The 21,251-nt window shown below is 43.1% G+C and overlaps 1 protein-coding gene across 2 annotated transcripts in view; it reads right to left on the bottom strand.

Moving 5' to 3' along the window:
* KIAA0930 (KIAA0930 ortholog) overlaps window positions 1-21,251 on the bottom strand; it is a 434,726-nt gene that overhangs the window by 91,304 nt on the left and 322,171 nt on the right. For both annotated transcript variants that reach the window (XM_030213831.1, XM_030213830.1), the window contains 2 exons: window positions 20,476-20,670; window positions 19,386-19,551 (listed from right to left, as the gene is read on the bottom strand). In XM_030213831.1, coding sequence (XP_030069691.1) covers window positions 19,386-19,551; window positions 20,476-20,670 — 361 coding nt within the window. The remainder of the gene's footprint in view (window positions 1-19,385; window positions 19,552-20,475; window positions 20,671-21,251) is intronic.

Below are 21,251 nucleotides of genomic sequence, written 5' to 3'. Positions count from 1 at the left end.
CTTACCAACCTTATCCTGTTTGGCAAGGTAAGATTATTAGGAAAAAAACGCAGTCCCATATTCTGGGCAGCCTGATCGGGCCCTTTTGTCGGGGGGCTAACTTGTCAAGGGTTATATTGTGGGCAGGCCATTTTGACAGTGGCTGTTATGTCAGGGACTATTATGTCGGGCGCTTTTTTTGTCGGGGTTATTTTGACCAGGTACCCTTTCCATGTGCTTAGTGAGTTTAGAAATTAAATCTTTCTTTAGCAGAGGTAGGAACTATTTTTACTTTTTCTGTCCTTTTTATCTCCTCAAATATAGGTTAGTATATTTGAGGAGATATAAAGGACAGAAAAAGTAAAAATGGTTCCTACCTTTGCTAAAGAAATATTTAATCGTAGCCTTTAGTTAATGAACATGCATCAAACAGTGACTGACTTACAGTAACAGCAGTGGACAATCTACATTCACATTTATCACATAAATGTAAAGAAAGACTGAAATTAATATAAAGAAAAAGAAAAAAGAAAAACATTTCCTCCCCTCAATATATATTGTATAATTGCCCACTACTAGGAGATCCAAGATAAAGAAAACAATCTTAAGGAAAATAAGAAAAAACAAAAATGATTAATCTTACAATTCACATTTTCTGAGGGAGGAAGGTTAATCGGTAGTTGCAGCCGGTTCAGTGGTAACTAAGGGAAGTTGCTGCAGAGGATTCTTCATCTGTTCTTTCAACTCTACAAACTCTTGTAGTTTCTTAGGTTCAACAAACAGGTAATTATTAGAATCCAAGGAAATAAAACACTTACAAGGGAATCGCACTAGGAAGGTCTCACCTAAGGCAACGATTCTTGGCTTGAAAGCCAAGAGCTCACACCTCCTAGTCTGCGATTCTCTTGATATGTCAGGGAATATATTTATCTTTGAACCCAAAAAACTATCAGACGTGTCGGAAATACAATTTCAAAATGTTATTCCTATCTAAATCAAAGGAGAAAGTCACTAATAATGTAGCTCTATCTGCTATTTCTGAATTTTCCAAAATATCAGTCAAATTCACATCTCTTTTCTCTGGTATAGGAGATCGTTTAGAGGAAATATATATCGCTTTAGACACCAAAGGGTGGCTATCAGAAGGTATTTGCAAAATATCAGAGAAATATTTCTTCAATAATTCAGTAGCAGAAATATAAGGCGTTTTAGGAAAATTTATCATTCTGAAGTTATTTTTCCTTAGTTGGTTCTCCAGAAATTCCAATTTTTTACAAGAAACATAATTATCCTTCATTACCAAATTTACTGATTTTCGTAGAGAAGCCATAGCTGTAGTCAAAGTCTCAGTTTTTGCTTCTTGGACTTCCACTTTGTTAGCTAAGTGTTGATATAAATTCTTTAACTCACATGTTTGTTCCTGAAAACTTTTTGACATCTGAAGAAGAGAGTTGTTCACGCTCTGTAGCACTTCCCAAAGTGTGTCCATTGTGGCATTTTTAGGCTTCACCAAGTCCAATTTCTCCACAGAAACTGCTCCAGATATATTCGGGGAGAAGAGATCACTCTCCAATCCCCTAGTTGGTTTATTATCCGGAGTCGATGCTGCGCCAGGACCACCTCGGGTCGCGTGAAAAGCTTGACCCACTTCGGGCATTTCTACTGTCGATCTCCATAGCGAAGCATTACTGTTTCCGGGTCTTGGAGGGGTCGTGCCAGCGGGGGGAGTTAGAGTCACTCCCTCTCCACTGAGATTCGGTGATAAGGCCTTGCTGTTCCCCAAAGCAAACACCGGTATCCCCGATGTTGTGACCCCGAATCTCTCCAAAATAGGCTGAGAAGTGGTGGGAACCCCAGCCGTGTTCGAGGCAGGTAACACCACAGCTTTGCCTTTTCTCTTCCCCATTCTCTGGGGAGTGCGCTGCTTCTTCAGGTATTTTGGTGCAGAAATGGGAGCTCAGCTAACGCACGTCCTCCCTCATCGGCGCCATCTTGGATCTCTATCCGACAATCTTTTTCAAGAAGTTCCAAATTTGTGTTTGGCTGAGTCTGAGCCCAAGCGTACTTATCAGAAGAGTGAATATCCGCATGACATATGCTTAAAGTTGTGCTGCATAAACAAAATTCCTATGACAGATTCAACCAGCAGGGAAACAGAGAGGAGATCAGCAATGCCTTTCTTTTTTTTTTTTTCCTTTCTTCCTCCATTTATAAATTTTTATTGAACATCAATCAATATAACAGCAATCTGGAGCCAAAGACTCCCATAACTTTTCAAAAAGACAAAATTCAAACAAATTCCACAAGTGATTTCCCCCACCAACCCCCACCCCCTACCCCCCTACTTAACCTTCCCCCACTACCCCTCCAGCCCTTTAAAACTGTAGCTTAACCAGCCCTATTCTCTATGTTTCCAGTAAAGAGTACTTCTAGTTGCATCCATTCTTCTGCAGTGGGACAATATCTCCCTCTACATCTATCCGTCATCTTTTCCATAGCCGCCATTATCCTAAGCCTCTCCACCCAATCCTTCCCGTAGGACCCTTTGTTTGTTTCCAATTTAAGGCCACAGTGGTTTTCGCCGCAGCCATTCCCATTCATTTTATTCTGCATTGCCATTTTTCCCCCTCCTATTGCCCCATCCCAATAAGCACCACTTAGGATCACATGGAACCAAGCTGCCCACCACTGTAGTTAGTAAGCCAGTTACTTCCCCCCAGAATACCTGTAATACCGGGCACTCCCACCAGATATGAAAGTATGGTCCCCTCCCATTCTCGCATCTCCAACATGTGTCTGAGGCATCTGTAAACATTGCTTTTAATTTATCAGGCGTGTAGTACCATCTGCTTAGTATCTTATACGCATTCTCTTTAATGAGGACACATATGGATGCTTTCTTGGCCTCTAAGCAAATTCTCCGCCATTCTATTTCAGACAGTTCAGTATCCAGATCCCTTTCCCATGCCTTCATGTACGGTAATTTTACAAAGTCCCCTCCTCTAATATAATCATAAAGTTTAGATATCCCTTTCCCCTGCAGGTCTATGGCGCCCCACAAATTTTCAAATTTTTCAGTTATGGTTGGGTCATCCTTCATCCCTGTTTCCCTCCACATATAATCCTTCACCTGAAGATATGCAAATATATCTGTCTCAGGTAGGTCATATTCTCTCCTGAGTACCTCAAAACTTTTGATCGCCCCATTTTCCAGGAGTTCCTGAAACCGAATCAACCCCTTTTGAAACCAAGTGAGGAGCACTCGGTTTTCTTTCCCTCCCATAAACCCTGGTTCTTGTGTTATCCAGGCATACGTGGATCTATTCTGGGTTCTCCTCAATCTTTTCTTAAGAGCTCCCCATAAACTCAGCAGATGTGATACAAAAGGATTCAGGCACATCTTCTTGTATTGTACATCAGGAATAGATCCCCACAGAAACGCATCCAAATTTCCCCCCTGTACAAATATCTGTTCTAGGTTGGTTATCGGTGATAGGCCCACTTTACTCCACACTCCTATCTGCTGCAGTTGAGCTGCCCAATAATACCAAAGAATATTTGGCATGCCTCTTCCTCCCTGTTCCACAGTCCGCCACATGATCTTCCTAGATAAACGGGCCTGTTGCCCTCCCCACACAAATCCACCCAATTCTGTTTGTATTTTACAAATCTCCCCTTTGGGGACTGGAATAGGCAGTGTCTGAAACAGGAATAGCAACCGAGGTAAGATGTTCATCTTTATGGCTGATATCCTTCCCCACCAAGATAACCAACCCTGCTTCCACCTACATAAATCCTTTCTGATTTCTCTGAAGAGGGGTACATAATTCAACATATATAAACTATTGAGATCTCTCGAGATGTTTATGCCTAAATATTTGAAGCTAGTGGCTGTCACCCTGAATTCAAAATTACTCCCCAACTGTTTCATCTCTGGGTCTGATATCGTAATTCCTATTAATTCTGACTTATCTAAATTTACCTTAAAGCCCGACAATATTCCAAAAGATTTCAATTCCCTCATTATTATAGGTAGTGTCAGGAGCGGGTGGCCCACGTAGAATAGTATGTCATCAGCAAATAATGCCATTTTGTGGTCTCTCCCCCCCATTCGGACCCCTTTAACATCCCTTAACATTCTAATTCTTTGTGCGAGTGGCTCTATAGAAATAGCAAATAATAACGGGGACAGGGGACAACCCTGCCTCGCTCCTCTTTGGATGGCAAACTGATTTGACCAGCCCCCATTAACTTTGATCCGGGCCACCGGTGTCGTGTATAGCCCTTTCACCCACCCCACGAACAGGTTTCCTAGGCCCATCTCCAGCATTACCTCCCATAAGTACTCCCATTCGACTCTTTCGAAAGCTTTCTCAGCATCGACTGTGAGTAGTGCCAGGGAATCGCCCCTTTTCTGTGCTGCCCAAATGATATTTAGAGTTCGCCGAATGCTGTCACTCACTTGTCTATGCATTATGAAACCTGACTGATCTGCATTTATAAGAGAGGGGAGTAACACCTTCAATCGCTCCGCAATTACCTTAGCTAGGATCTTAACATCAACGTTAAGCAGGGATATCGGCCTATATGACCCACAAACCGTGGGATCCCGTCCTTGTTTTAATAGTACTGAGATCCCTGCCTCCCGCATGCTCAGTGGCGGATTGCCTTCGACAAAACATGCATTCCCTACTCTTACCAATAGGGGCCCTAGTTCTTGCTGAAAGAGCTTATAGAATTTAGCAGTATATCCGTCTAATCCAGGTGACTTCCCGCTCTTCAAGCCTCTTATGACTGAAAGCACCTCCTCTAAGTTAATTGGAGCTTCCAATTCAGCCCTCTGCACAGCGGTTATCTTTGGTAGGTCTAATTCCTGCAGAAACTCATGGATATCATGTTTCTGAATCCCTGTTCCCTTAGAATACAATTTGGTATAGAAGTTTACGAATTGTTCTCTAATTTCTTCATCCTGGTAATGCAGTACATCGTTGACCCCCTTAATTTTTACAATTGTATTTTTTATCCTTCTCTCCCTAAGCTTTCTTGCCAGCATATTTCCCACCCTGTTACTGAATTCAAAAAATTTCTGTTGCATTAAGCTTCTATGAAACTCCATCTTTCTCATCTGTATAGCTTGTAATTCCGTTCTCCATTTAAGGAGTTCTTGTAAATACTGAGCTCCTCCATCCTGCTGGTGCCTAGCTTCCTGTCTTGCCAGCTCTTTCCGTACCTGTAGTTCATGTTGTTCTCGTTCCTTTTTCCTAAAAGCCCCTTTTCGAATAAGGTGTTCCCGGATCACCACCTTCAATGCATCCCACAAGTTTCCTACCCCCACCTCCCCATTTTCATTAAATTCTAAATATTCTTTAATGGCTGCTCGAATTTCCTGACAGTCTACCACTTGATCCAGTAAAGTCTCATTAAGGCGCCACATCTTTCCCTTACCCTGTCTTCCCATCCCCTTCAGCATAATCCATACTGGGGCATGATCTGAGGCATGAATGCTCTCAATCTCTGCCTGATTGATTGCTCCCCATAACTCCCTACTGCACCAAATCATATCAATCCATGCATAGGAGCTCTGAGCATGAGAGTAATGGGTGTATGTTCTTTGGGCTGGGTGCTGGAGTCGCCACACATCGATTAGATCTAATTCCCTCATCAGTTTAAGTAACATACGTCGATTGGCTCCCCCCCCCCCCTTCCTTTGGAATGGTCAATCTCTTCTGCCGGGTAATTAAAATCCCCCCCCCCAGGAGAATCCTACCCTCCACAAAATTCGTTAATTCTTTCCTGAGATGATTGTAAAACCTCCCCTGACCTACATTGGGTGCATAAATATTTATGAGTGTGAGTGGGCCCGCACTTGTTCTCCCCTTAATGGCTATGCATCTCCCTGCCCCTTCTTTATAAACGGCCTCTTTAACAAACTGCAAATGATCCTTCACATAGATTGCCAACCCCCCTGTTTTGCTCCCCTTGGGGTCCGCCAGTGTGTAACCTTCTCCCATACCTTTGTTAAGTATTAAATGTGTATCTTACGACCTTATATGGGTTTCTTGTAGGAAAACTATGTCCCAATTCATTCTGTGCAACTCTCTAAAGATAACGCTCCTCTTATTAGGGCTGTTCAAACCATTTATGTTCCATGACCCCACCCTTAACCCCCCTCCCCCCCTCCCCTGGTCTCCTCCCCCCATCCTCCCAGTCATGGGCCTTGCCCTCAACTGGCCTTCAACCCCTCCTGCCAGTTTTGCCCTTCAGGAAGTGTGCCCTCCCCAGAGGCCCGCTTATTAACCAATAACTCAGTCATCAGTATTCCCCAACATTTTCTCCCCCCCTTACAACTCCATCCCTTCATACAACACCCATTTAACATCCTTCAATTCACCCAACTTGTCTGTCTTCAGACCAAATTCTTATCTCAAGAGTCTGTACTTGACTTTCTTCAGGTACCATCTTCATTCTCAAGATCCGGTCCACGGCTTGTGATAGGCAATCCTTCTGTCTGGTAACCTTCTGCCATCCGATCCGTTCCTTTCTAGCTGGACTGCGCTGCTTCTGCGGCGGCATATCCTCCGCCTCTCTCGGTAGATCTGTACATCCCATGCCACACAGTAGTTTCCATGCCCCCAAATGCGTTTGCAGTCTGCGAGTGTTATTTCCTACAGTGATTTGTATTCCAAATGGGTGAAGCCACCGATACCTCAGTCCAGCCTCTTTGAAGTCTCTCCTCCTTTGTAATGTTTTCCTCGCCAAATCCTGGAAAACTTTTGATTTTCCCAGCTTTCCATTCTATTTCTCCCATCTTTCTCGCTTTCCGCCACACCGCTTCCTTCACAGTAAACTTGTGGAAGCAGGCTATTATGTCTCTCGGCATTCCACCTCGTTGGGGCCCCAGACTCCTGTGTGCCCTCTCAATTTCCACCGGCTCCTCCATTACTACTTCTCCAGAGCTAGTATCCTGCTGCAATAAGAAGGCGCATATATCCTTAACCGTCTGGGTTGCGTCCTTAAATTGATCTTCCTCTGGAACTCCCTTGAACCTCAAATTGCAGCGCCGTGAGCGGTTCTCCAAGTCTTCCAGCAACATCTCCATCTCTAGCTTTGATTGCTGTTCCATTGTAAGGGACTTCTGCAGTTCCCAAACCTCTGCTGACACCGCTTCTGTCCTTTCCTCCGCCTCTGCCAGCCTGTTGCCGATCTCTTTCATTTCTTCCCGCAACTCCGCAACTGCTGTGTGAATACTGCGCCTAGTCGTTACCAGCTCAGTCTTAATCTCTTTAAACCACCTTACAAAGTCCTGCTTACAAATTTCTGTGTCGCTTGCCCCGTTCTCCTCGAGGTCTGGATCAGATTCGTACTCCTCGGCTGCCATTTTGGAGCCTCGTGTCATCGTTCGCGCTCCTGCACTCCCGCTCGGTTTCAGAGCTGCAGATGCGAATTTGAATTTGGCCAGCTTCTTCTTCGCTGCCATAACACTTGCGATTTCGTTGTCTGAAGACAGATTGCTTTGGTTTGAGTGGGGAATTGCTTAATTTCGCTCCGGAGCTGACAGAGCTCTTCAGCTAAGCAGCCATCTCCAGGAGCTGACGTCACTTCCTCCCCAGCAATGCCTTTCTCTCTCTTTAGCACCCTCATGTGTCCAGAAGGACTAATAAATTCTATATATCACACCTAAAAAACCGGCATCAAAACGAAACACGTCTAGGTGTATTCTATAGAATAAGCCTAAATTTCTGTGTGGTTTACAGAATATGCTGAACGCCCATCCCGCACAACTAAATTTAGTCACGGGCAGTTAAGCCAAGTAAAACTTGGTGTTAACGCTGATGCCTAAATTACACGTGGATCAGGTGTATTCTATAACAATGCACATAGATTTTAGAAACACCCATGACCAGCCCATTCCATCCCCCTTTTCAACTATGCAAATTAAAATTTACACATATCATGTTATAGAATACGCTTAGACAGTTCTGCGTGTAAATTCTAATTAATACCAATTAGTGTCAATAATTGCTTGTTATGTGGCAATTATCAGTGCTGACTGGCTTGTTAACTAAGTTGTGCATGTAAATCCAGAATATGACTGGATTTGTGTGTGCAACATAAGCTGCTCTATATAGAATCCAGGGGTATGTGGGTAGGTGTGTTGCTCATAGGTACATTAAAAAAAAAAAAAAAAAAAAAAAGAGTATTTTTCTAAAAATTAAAAAATTCTGGGAGGACATATCTGAAGACATCCAAACAAGAGATCATAGAAGATTTTTGTTTTTCCTTCCTTTTTATAAACCAACTAGTAAAAAAAGGCCCGTTTCTGACACAAATGAAACGGGCGCTAGCAAGTTTTTCCTCGGCTCCCCTGCAGCTACCCGTGTCCAGCGACCCTCCTCTCCCCCTGCCCCCCAGGCAGCCACCCATGTCCAGCGACCCTCCTCTCTCCCCTGCCCCCCCTCCAGCCACCCATGTCTAGCTACCCTCTTCTCTCCCCTGCCCCCCCCTCCAGCCACCCATGTCCAGCGACCCTCCTCTCTCCCCTGCCCCCACTCCAGTGACCCTCCTCTGGACATGGATCAGCTGTGAGGCATGTTTTTTCCCCCCTGGGTTCTGAAGTTGACATCATAATGGCTATGGTGATGTAAGCCTGATCTACGGAGCCGTCCTGACCAACTCAGAATAAGCCACGGTCCCAGGCAGCAAGTCAGAACGTTGGAGGTGAAAATTATTATATAAGATATGTTCTTCAGATGAAAAAATTAATACAACAAAAATATATTTTAGGCAAAAGCTATCTAGATACATAGGACCACTCCCCTCCTCTGGAAGACATCCACCAAAGTAGATGCAATATTATGCATATGCTGAAGATGAAAAACAGATCCTTGGTTTATTTTCATTTCATGACAGTATTTATTGATTTGGCTTTATTAATCACCTTTATGAAGAAATTCATTCAAGGCATTTAATTTGCAGACCAAAATATATGTATTTTTATTATATATTTAAAACACATTCATAATCACAAAACCATTCATGCGCTTTACATACTTTTCATTAATACACATCACAAATAAAACTGCTTAAAACAGCTTTCAGAGCAATTTAAAATCAGTATTTTACAACAGAACAATTATTGTTAAAGAAATGCTTCAGTAAGGGGCTCCTCACGCTAATGGTACACTTTTTATTTTTGTGAAAGGGCTATTTTGTCTCAGAGGCTATTTTGTGGGAGGGATCATTTTGTCAAGGGCTATTTTGTTAGGGGCTGATTTGTCAAGGTCTATTTTGTTACAAGGCTATTTTGTCCGGGCTATTATATCAGGGTTGCTCCAGACTGTTGAAAATACAAAACTCTTTATTAAACACATGCGCTTCAAAACCTGCTCATGTGCATTTTAAAACCTGTAAACACACACACATAACTCTCTTCTGTCTCACATACCCATTCACTCCTGTATCATGTCTGCTTAGTGACTCTATAAGCATTTACAGTTATATACAACTTGCTGTTTTAAATGTTATTGCACTGCACATTATATTTCACATTTTACATTTTACTTTCCTCAAATAAATATCACAGTATTACACAGAATTAAATTCTGTGTAATACTGTGATATTTATTTGAGGAAAGTAAAATGTAAAATGTGAAATATAATGTGCAGTGCAATAACATTTAAAACAGCAAGTTGTATATAACTGTAAATGCTTATAGAGTCACTAAGCAGACATGATACAGGAGTGAATGGGTATGTGAGACAGAAGAGAGTTATGTGTGTGTGTTTACAGGTTTTAAAATGCACATGAGCAGGTTTTGAAGCGCATGTGTTTAATAAAGAGTTTTGTATTTTCAACAGTCTGGAGCAAATTTGTAATTTATAAAACGAAGGCTCCGGTAGCATATTCGAGTCCCTGATTGTATAGTATAATACATATTATATCAGGGTGCCATAGTAACCCTATGTAGGGGAATAAGTGATAAGATGTTTGAATAAGAGGAGGGGAAGACCGGACAAATAACTCGGAAAGTTAATTTAATAATCTTAAAAACAATCCAGTACTGTATTGGAAGCCAATGTCCAGCAAGAGAAGGGAAATTACAATATCAAATTTCCTTGCACCATATATTAATTTGACAGATGTTTTGGATAAGTTGTAAACAGTGTAGTTGATACTGTGGTAGACTGTGAAGAATAGAATTGCAATAGTTGAGGTGGGAGATTACAGGACAGTGAATGAGCAGACACAATAAGGATTTATCAGAGAAAGGTTTTGCAAGGTGTATTTGTCAAAGAATAAAGAAGGATTTCCTAACAATGGCGGAGATATGATTTTTAAAACATGAGACAATTATCAATAAATAGCCCATTACTATTAACCTCATCGTTAATAGGGATGGATATATCCAATGGTGTGCTGGAGCCGGCTCGCACCGGCTCGCAAGAGCTGGTTGTTAAATTTTCTTCCGGCTTGCGAGCCAGTTGTTGAAAATTGCGAGCTGGCTCTGGCTCTCCTCCCTCCCTCCTCCCTCCCTCCGGATCCGCCTCACCGCCTGCTTGTTTTTTGATTCTTCGGGGCAGGCAGTCTTGCCTGCCCGCTTCCAGCGCTGACTGTCCTCCCCTGCCGGTTCGCGCTTTAAAAATGGCCGCCGAGACTTCTGCTGAAGTCTCGGTGGCCATTTTGAAGCACGAATCGGTAGCGGGGGACAGTCAGCGCTGGAAGCGGGCAGGCAAGACTGCCTGCCCCGAAGAATTCAAAGAACAAGCGGGTGGTGAGGGACCAGATCGGGAGGGAGGAAGGGAGGGAGGAGAAGAATTCGCCAAACAACTCGGGAGGGGATGGCAGGGGGGAAAAGGGAGTCGCTGCTGGGCATGGGTGGATGGAGGGGGTCGCTGGGTATGGGTGCATGCAGGGCAGGGGAGAGGAGGGTCACTGCTGGACATGGGTGCATACAGGGCAGGGGAAAGGAGGGTCACTGCTGGACATGGGTGTATGCAGGGCAGGGGAGAGAAGGGTCACTGCTGGACATCTGGGTGCATGCAGGGCAGGGCAGAGGAGGGTCGCTGGGTATGGGTGCATGCAGGGCAGGGGAGAGGAGGGTCACTGCTGGACATGGATGCATGCAGGGCAGGGGAGAGGAGGGTCACTGCTGGACATGGGTGCATGCAGGGCAGGGGAGAGGCGAGGAGAGAGAAGAAATGCTAGACATGGATGGAGGGGAGAGAAGAGTGAGGAAGGAGATGAGATGAGGGAAAAGGAAGAGAGGAGAAAAACTGCACATGGATGAAGAAAATAGGCAGAAGCTGAGGACCAGAAATGAAGAAGAAAGGAGGAAAGGAAAGAAATAAATGGAAAGGAAGCCCTGGAAACGGAGTTAAGAGGACAGATAGCAGCAGACTCAGATACTGGGCCAGCATGATCAGAAAAACAGTCACCAGACAACAAAGGTAGAAAAAAAATCATTTCATTTTCATTATAGTGTTTGGAATATGTTCACTTTGAGAATCAGGTGCTCAACATTAAAAGTTTATATTTTACTTATTTATGGCATTTTATCCCACATTAAACATGAATTAGATTGGAACCTGGGATCATTTATTTATTTTTTCCTGGAGAGAGTAATGCATTGCCCCCCCCCCCCCCCCCCGGCTATAGCCAGCTCTGCAAATTTTTTTTTAGGGGGGGGCGCAGAGGTGGATGAGGGGGCGCAGAGGTGGACGGGGGGGGGGCACAGTGGTGGACGGGGGGCGCCGAGGTGGACCGGGGAGAGAGCCTGTTGTTAAAAATTTACCAGCACACCACTGGTGAAAGATGAAGCGGCAGGATTGAGATCAAAGGAGCCAAACAAGGAAAAGAGTACAGCCAGAGTTTTAGAAGGATTTAGTTTTAGACGATGGGATGAAAACCAGTCAGCATTAATTTGTAGGAAATGTCTGCAATTGCAATCAGCTCTCTGGATTCAAGTGGGAAGAGGAGTTACATAAAAAAGGTAACATTTAAAGATTGAAGGAAGAGGCCAAGTGGTGAAAGGAAAATATTAAACACAATGAGTCCTAGTACAGAGCCCTTTACACCTTCACCAATCCTCGAGGTCACTGCGATCTGCAGGAGCTAACACATTACATGTACCTTCATTTTGTCTGTTTTTTTCTTGAGAAGTATATAAATTGTATCTTTTATATAAGAAGTCCTAAGCTGTGTTATACACTCCCTGATGAAATCCGCTTACTGAATGATTGAAAGAGTTTAAAGTTAGTTGAAAAATCTTATTTTGATACACATGAATAGTTATTCTTGAAGGTTTTGATGTGATTATCTGGAGTGAAATTATTGCCTGACCTGTAGGAACATAGATTACTGATGATAATATAGTATTATGGAGTTTGTTTTATTTTATGTTGAGTCTGTTGTATTGTTTATGATGATTTTAATTATTGTGTATGTAATCTTGAACTCCACCTAGAATTTGTAAGATAGCACAGTATATAAATATAGAAATAGATAAATAAATGAAACAAGTAAGCATCGGACCATAATACTTTATGTTTCAACAGACAACACAGCAAGAGCATAAAATGTATAAATTAAAGAAAGCTAACAACCATATAGACAGGCAAGAATCAATGGAAACAAGCAGCCCACACCCTCCTTATCACCCCCACCCATCCTCCCTCACAGATAATCCAAAACGCCACAGGAACAAACTACAACCACCAATAATAGTACTGTTACCATACACTCCAATCATCAATTCCAAGCAGAAACAAACACCCCCAAATTCAAAAGCCCTATATGAACAGTACAAGAGAATCAGAGAGTCTGGACTCTGATGACTCCCAGATGCCAACACTAGGCTTACAAATCTTCCTCCCCCCCCCCCCCCCCCCCCCCCCCCCCCACACACACACACACACTTTCCCACCCCACTAATAGCCACAACCTGTGGTACTGGAGAACAAAACAAAAAACAAAAAAGGTGAAGGGGAATCACAAATTGTTAAATAACAGACCCTGTCCCGCAGGTGACAATATATCATAGTAAGCCTCCCACACTATGATTAAATGAACTTTACGCTTAAAGGAACCCTTCGCTTCCCTTGCCTCCCATGTGATAAGCAAATAAACTTGGTTCCTCCAATGCCAATAGGATGGGAAATGTGGTGGTCCAATATTGCAAGACACACTTCCATGCCACCAAAGCTCACAATGTAATAGGGCACGTTCTTTATAAATGCCCTGAAAGGCGGAAAAAGTGAGACGTGGATTCAAGATGGCCGCGTTCTTGAGACGCTAGCAGGCTGCACTCTCGCTCCCTGAAAGGAAAATTTATCTGATTAAACATGCCGAAAAGACGAGGCCGTCCTGCCTCCAAAGCCCCGCAACGGCAAGTTCTTACCTCTCAAGACATCCGAACATTACTTCAGGCAGCAACTATTCCAACTATTTCGGCGATTCAGATGTCGGAAGGTAGCCCGCTGAGTAGCGCCGGTGCGAGTGGAGGCCCGGAAGCTTCTCCTGGGCTCGAGCTGACGCTCAGCCCCGACTCAAGGGAACCGCCCCCGCAACCTGCGGGGTACAGCACACCAACCGAGGCGTCTCTGGACTTGCTTTCCCGAAGTGGTACGAGTTTACAGGGCTGGGAGGAAATAGATCCGGCTGGAGCTGATTTGAGATCCTGGACACAAACATCTACTCCACTGAATGTGGAAGAAGCTGCTAGTTTGGAACAAACTCATGATAAAGAGGTAATACCCACACAATTTACTTTTGACTTTAAAAAACCAGCAGAAGTAACGCTGGATTCGTTGTGGACTTTAATAATTACCTTAGGAAAGTTTCTTGTTCCGCAAGTAAATAAATTGAATCAGGATTTTCTGGCCCTTGAGCAAAAAACAAATATTTTGGATACTAAATTTGAAAAACTAGAGAAATTGCATGATGATAAGACTTTGGAGATTAAAAAACTTCAAATTCAACAAGAGACTATGATTAAAGATTTGACTTTCTTGCGGAAAAAAACTGAATTATTGGAAAATTCAGTTAGAAGTAATAATCTTCGTTTGTTAAATTTCCCAAGACAATTATCTAAATCTCCAATGGAAATGCTAAAGAAGTATTTAATGGAAATACTTGAAGTAAAAGGAGAGCTGATTCCACCTTTTTCTAGGATATATTACCTGCCAATACTAAATCAAGAAAATCAGAAACAAGATCTCAATATTTCTGCTATACTTGAATCCTCAGAAAATGACCCAGTCATCCCAACAACGTTGATAGTGACTGTAGCATTACCACCAGATAAGGCATGGCTAATGAAATTGTACTTTAGAAATAAGGATAAAGTGTTCTTAGGCCAAAAAGTCCAGATATTTCCAGATGTCTCTCGCGAGACACAAAAAAAGCGAAAACAATTTCTATTGATGAAACCAGCAGTTTTACAGCTGGGAGCAATTTTCTTTCTTAGATTTCCTTGTAAATGTGTGGTAAAATACCAATCCCTTAAATATGTATTCTTTGAACCGTCTCAACTAACAGCTTTTTTAGTGTCCAGACAAACAAGGGAACCTGAAAATGTCATCTCCCCCTTGATATGAATAAATGTAACACCGAATATGTAGCCTGTGAATTTCTCAAGTAAATATCTTTAGAAATGTATTTCTGTTAAAATAATTCCACTTTTTCTTTTCATCTTGAATCCCATTTTGTGGACTTGAGTGGGGATTTCAATTTAAAATATGGTTTTTTCTCTTTTCTTTTTGTATATGAAATGGAATATACCACTTTTCAAACAAGTTTAATACTTGATTTTATTTGTAAAATTGTTATAAATAAAAATAATAAAAAAAATAAATGCCCTGAAAGGCTCCTGGTTGATCCAAAACCAACAGCTCCACTGCCATCAAAAAATAGATTAAAAAAGCACACCACAGAGGACCACAAAGCCTGAATTTGCTCATGCACCCAAAAGAAATTTTAAAAGGTACCCTCAGATGCGTCATATTTAATACCTAGAGATCAGTGCCCTCTCCCCATTTTAAAGAGTTGAAGTTGCATAAGGTAGGCCCTGTGGAGGACACAAAACTGGCATTCCTGAAGCCAGACTCCTGAAATCAAGCAAAGAATACCACCAATGGCAGCCCAAACATCCCACTCTGTTAAGGAGTGGCCCAGATATCTAATGCATTTATCTTTCAGTTCCGCACCAGGAACAGTTTCTGTTTTCAGTAAGAACTGACCCCGAGGCTACTACTACTATTTAGCATTTCTATAGCGCTACAAAGCGTACGCAGCGCTGCACAAACATAGAAGAAAGACAGTCCCTGCTCAAAGAGCTTACAATCTAGTAGACAAAAAATAAAGCAAACAAATCAATTAATGTGTAGAGGAAAGAGGAGAGGAGGGTAGGTGGAAGCGAGAGGAAAGAGGAGAGGAGGGTAGGTGGAGGCGAGTGGATACAAGTGGTTACAAGTCAAAAGCAATGTTAAAGAGGTGGGCTTTCAATCTAGATTTAAAGATGGTCAAGGATGGGGCAAGACATAGGGGCTCAGGAAGTCTATTCCAGGCATAGGGCGCAGCAAGACGGAAGGAGCGAAGTCTGGAGTTGGCAGTAGCGGAGAAGGGAACAGATAAGAAGGATTTATCCAGGGGACGGAGTGCACGGGAAGGGGTGTAGGGAAGGACGAGTGTGGAGAGATACTGGGGAGCAGCAGAGTGAGTACATTTATAGGTTAGTAGAAGAAGTCTGAACAGGATGCAAAAACGGATAGGGAGCCAGTGAAGCGACTTGAGGAGAGGGGTAGTATGAGTAAAGCGACCCTGGCGGAAGACGAGACGGGCAGCAGAGTTTTGAACCAACTGGAGAGGGGAGAGGTGACTAAGTGGGAGGCCAGCAAGAAGCAGATTGCAGTAGTCCAAACGAGAGGTGACAAGGGTGTGGATGAGGGTTTTGGTAGAGTGCTCAGAAAGAAAGGGGCGGATTTTATGGATGTTGTAAAGAAAGAAACGACAGGTCTTGGCGGTCTGCTGGATATGAGCAGAGAAGGAGAGAGAAGAGTCAAAGATAACCCCAAGGTTTCGAGCTGAGGAGACAGGGAGAATGAGAGAGCCATCAACAGAAATAGAAAACGGGGGGAGCGGGGAGGTGGGTTTGGGGGGGGGGGAAATGAGAAGTTCGGTTTTGGTCATATTTAATTTCAGGTGGCGTTGAGACATCCAGACAGCAATGTCAGACAAGCACGCTGAAACTTTGGTTTGGATGCAAGGTGAGCTATCAGGGGTAGAAAGGTAGATTTGGGAGTCATCAGCATAGAGATGGTAGGAAAAGCCATGGGATGAGATTAATGAACCAAGGGAAGAAGTGTAGATAGAAAAGAGGAGGGGACCAAGAACAGAACCCTGAGGTACACCGACAGGCAGAGGGATAGAAGTAGAAGAGGATCCACCACAGTGAACACTAAAGGTGCGGAGAGGTAGGAAGAGAACCAGGAAAGGACAGAGCCCAGGAATCCAAGTGAGGACAGGGTATCGAGAAGTATGCTGTGATCGACAGTGTCAAAAGCAGCGGAAAGATCAAGAAGGATGAGGATGGAATATTGACCTCTGGATTTAGTCAGTAATAGGTCATTGGAGACTTTAGTAAGTGCAGTTTCGGTTGAGTGGAGAGGGCGAAAACCAGATTGTAGTGGGTGAAGAATAGCATGTGAGGAGAGAAAATCAAGGCAGCGGCGGTGAACAGCACGCTCAAGTACAGGTGTAAGGTTACGCTGAAATATGGCCCAAGTCGGGTCTTCAATAAAACAGTACTTGTTCCATTCTTGAGAGCCCTTTGTGCTTCTTTCCCTCTCCATTGCATGAAGCTTTTTTTTTTTTTTTTTTAAGCAATCCTGGAGATCCTAGGTTGCTCTTTTGGTAAACCTTTGTTTCCTGCATCTGCTGAAAACCCAGACCTTCTGGTAGCAGCATTTCCAGAGACGAGTATCAGATCCTACAGAAGGTTCCTGGCTTGTTTTAGCTTTTAGGTTGGGGACCCTGGAAGCCCTCCATTTGACCTCAGAGAATGAAAAGGAGATTTTCACAGGAGTTTATCTGCCTAAATCATCCAGGTTCCCTGCTCTGTTCACTCTGAGGCAGGTGTAATTTTTAAAGGAAGAGGGATTAACATCTCAATATCCACCAGCAGAGCCACAGTGTCTGCCTGCCAGAGTCTTTAAGTGTGTACCATTTTGATTAAAACTGATAAGCTTTTAACATCTGCTTCAAGAAACAGCATTTGTAAAGAGCAACTGTTCATTTCCCATAACTACGCAGTGACCCGGATTTCGCATAAGTGGAGTGGTGAAAGTAACAACTGTAACCTTTAAAGTAAATTTTCTGTACGGGAGAGAAGGACTGCTGTAAATAAGTTGACCATCTTTAAAGAACTCTTTTGATGAGTGGAGGAGTGGCTTAGTGGTTAGAGCACCAGTCTGGACATCTAGAGATGGCAGGTTCAAATCCTACTGCTGCTCCTTGTGATCTTGGACAAGTCACTTAACCCTCCATTGCCTCAGGTACAAACTTAGATTGTGAGCCCTCCTGGAACAATGAAATATCCAGTGTACTCACTGTGACTCACTGACAGGACATTCCTGATCCACATCTGCTTTCCACACTCCTCTCCTTGGTTCAAAAAGTGAACAGACTCCTCCAATTGCTCTGGAGGGAGAACCTCAGAACCCATACTCCTCTACTTGGTTCAAAAAGTGAACAGACTCCTCCAATTGCTCTGGATGGAGAATCTCAGAACTTCTGTGCCCCTTCCATAAAATTTAACCAAGAACATCTAGTAGAATGCCGACTACTCTGCTGGAAGGCTTTGTTTTGTAAAGGTCTGAGGTCTTTTATGGTACTGATGTGCCTTGGATTTCTTAGAAATAATTGCTAGGTTCAAGATACCAGCAACATGTAAGGATACAAAGAGTGAAACATTGCATTCAGTATTTTCTATTTACAATCACTATCTCAAATCCTTCACCCTCTTAATTAATTGCTGTGACAGATTCAAAGATATAGAGACATCACATGTATGACCTCCAATAGCTAGGATGGTCCGAAAAGCAGCAAGGCAGACAATCCGCAAGATCCAACGTGGAGACAAAGCAGATCAGTCAGTAGTACAATTAAAACTTTATTGTAAGGTAAGTGCCCGACACAGACTTCCTATGAAGAGAGGCTGAGAAGGCTAGGGCTTTTCAGCTTGGAGAAGAGACGGCTGAGGGGAGATATGATAGAAGTGTATAAAATAATGAGTGGAATGGATCGGGTGGATGTGAAGCGACTGTTCACGCTATCCAAAAATACTAGGACTAGAGGGCATGAGTTGAAGCTACAGTGTGGTAAATTTAAAACGAATCGGAGAACATTTTTCTTCACCCAACGTGTAATTAGACTCTGGAATTCGTTGCCGGAGAACGTGGTACGGGCGGTTAGCTTGACGGAGTTTAAAAGGGGGTTAGATAGATTCCTAAAGGACAAGTCCATAGACCGCTATTAAATGGACTTGGAAAAATTCCGCATTTTTAGGTATAACTTGTCTGGAATGTTTTTACGTTTGGGGAGCGTGCCAGGTGCCCTTGACCTGGATTGGCCACTGTCGGTGACAGGATGCTGGGCTAGATGGACCTTTGGTCTTTCCCAGTATGGCACTACTTATGTACTTATGTACTTATGTACTGTGTTTCACCCACAAGAGCTGCGTCAGGGGCTCTAGAATGAAGGCTTCATACAACTTGGATAACTTTATTGCTGCCAAGTGTGGTGAACAAAGTGAAAACTGAAGCAGAACAGCAGCAGATAGACTTCCTCTACAAACGTGCTCCAGAGAGTAACAGTATATGGTCACACTCACCATATGCTGTTACTCTCTGGAGCGTGTTTGTAGACTCTGTCCTTGAGGAAGTCTATCTGGAAGTTTATCTGCTAGTTTCTTTGTCCTGCTGTTATGCTTCAGTTTTCACTTTGTTTACCACACTTGGCGGAAGTAAAATCATCTTGAAGACTTTATTCTAGAGCCCCTGATGCAGCCCTTGTGGGTGAAACACAGTCTGTGTAGGGCACTTATCTTACAATAAAGTTTTAATTGTACTACTGACTGATCTGCTTTGTTTGTCTCCAGTAGCTAGGACGTCGCTTTCCAATGTAAATTGTTGGTCTACCAACATATATTGCTGCAGATGCAGTGTGTTTCCCCCATATACCGGAAGATCTGTGCAAGGCATACAGGAGTGACAGAAGCCTAAGGCTGGAATAAGATTCTGGTCTCTGATCAGCCAGACATACCATGAACCAACAGACCTCCAAGTCTGCCCAGAGGGGTTGGGTGTTTATTTATTTATTTATTTTTATAGAAGACCACCTGTATCCTCACCTCCACCATCATCGTTGTCTCTGAAGAACTCCTCACTGTCATTTGCTGAATGAGACTTCTTCATTTCAGCTATTCTGTTCCGGGGCACCTTCCTCTTGAGAGATGGAGAGAAAAACGATGGCCGATTGTTGCGTTCTGGTGTGGGTGGAGTACTAAAGGAGGTAACCTGGAAGGGGAAATACTGCACTATTTATTTACATTAAGTGACCAAAGTATACTCACAGCAGTAAGAAAGGATAAATAGAAAACTTTGAGAAAGAGAACTAGAGCTGTACATCAATTAAAAATTGTAATCATATGATTACTGTAATTGCATAAAGTGCTCCCTCTTGTACAGTGTAAAATATAGACAGCAAATGTAAATTCTCCAAATTGACATATTTCAATTACTAATTTAAAAATAAAATAATTGTTATCATCTTTGTTGTCTGGGGATTTTATTATTCTAATCATCTCATTCCCTGTCTCATCTCGTTCTGCTTCCCTGTTTTCCCAGCATATTCTGTGCTATGAACTCTTTTTCCAGGGCCTCCTGTCTATTTACTACTTATTTTTTTTCTTTCTTCTTCTCAAATATATCTAGTTTCTATCCCTTCTCTCCACTTTCCCTCCTCTCGAAGAGCACCATCTCCTCCTCCCATCTCCCTTCCCTCCCCTTCCCCTCCTCTCCATGGGCACCATCTTCTCCTCCCATCTCCATTTCCTTCCCCTCCATGGGCACCATCTCCTCCCATCTACCTTCCCCTCCATGATCATTTCTTCCCTTCTCTATTCCCTTCCCTTCCCCTCCCCTCCATGGGCACCATTCTTTTCCCTCCCCTCCCACTCCATGGACACCATCTCCTTTCTTTGTTTCTTCCATCCCCCATTTTCAGTATCTTTCCTTTTCAAACACCCACCCCCTTTCTTCTGGCACCTCTGCTTGTCCCTCCCTGCAGTCATGCAACCCCCTTCCCCACAAGTTCTCTCTTCTCTCACTCTCCTTCTACTTGCACCTCACTGCCCTCTGAACTTGCCTTTAATGCTGCAGTGAAAGAAAGCATGGGAGACCAGTGTTCTCCAAAGCTGATGCTCATGGCCTAGTACTTACCCTTTCGTGCAATGGTGATCCTGGGTTAGAATCTTCCTCAGTTCCATAGGGAGATGTGTCACCTGTTGAAACACGACTGACTGCCATCTCTGCATGGCCTTTGCCCTGGGGACCCTTCATCCGCACAAACTCCATGTTGTTATACTTATAAAATCCAAATGACATTTTCTGAGCCATCTTGGCAGCAACACTTACCTACAAAAGAAACAAAAACCTCAGTTATGAGATTAAGGGGGGTTATTTTAGAAGAATCTCCACATGTAAACAGCATTTGCATGTATAGATTACATGCATGTGGTCCTATTCCTGGCCCTTCATCAGAGCTTTACATGACAGATTAAGGGAGTTATTCTCTTTAACCTCCCATTTCTGCTTCCAAAATGAAAATAAAAAATAATACATAGGCTTGCAAAATGCCCCGACTACAGCACTAGAACACAAGAGATTGTAAGGTAGTCTGGGGGATGGGACCAACTCTGCTTTTTTTGTGTGTTTGAGTGTGTTTAATGTGCTTGAAAGTAATGCAGTTATGATCTTGCATAGTAGTTTATATGGTACATAAAGAGGTGTATTTTCAAAGCACTCAGACTTACAAAGTTCCATAGTAACCTATGGAACTTTGTAAGTCTAAGTGCTTTGAAAATGAGCCCTATTGTGCTCCAAATAAATGCTTTTGATAACAAAAAGTTTAATAGGAATTAATTTGGGATTATAAACTCTTTAGGAATTAGTCTCTTTGTGGAGATATGACATCAGCTGTCACTCCAGTCCAAATG

Source organism: Microcaecilia unicolor, chromosome 9, assembly GCF_901765095.1.
Source record: "Microcaecilia unicolor chromosome 9, aMicUni1.1, whole genome shotgun sequence".
NCBI lineage: Eukaryota > Metazoa > Chordata > Amphibia > Gymnophiona > Siphonopidae > Microcaecilia > Microcaecilia unicolor.
The sequence above is the reverse complement of the archived record's forward strand: the minus strand, read 5'-3'. Positions and strand labels throughout refer to the sequence as shown.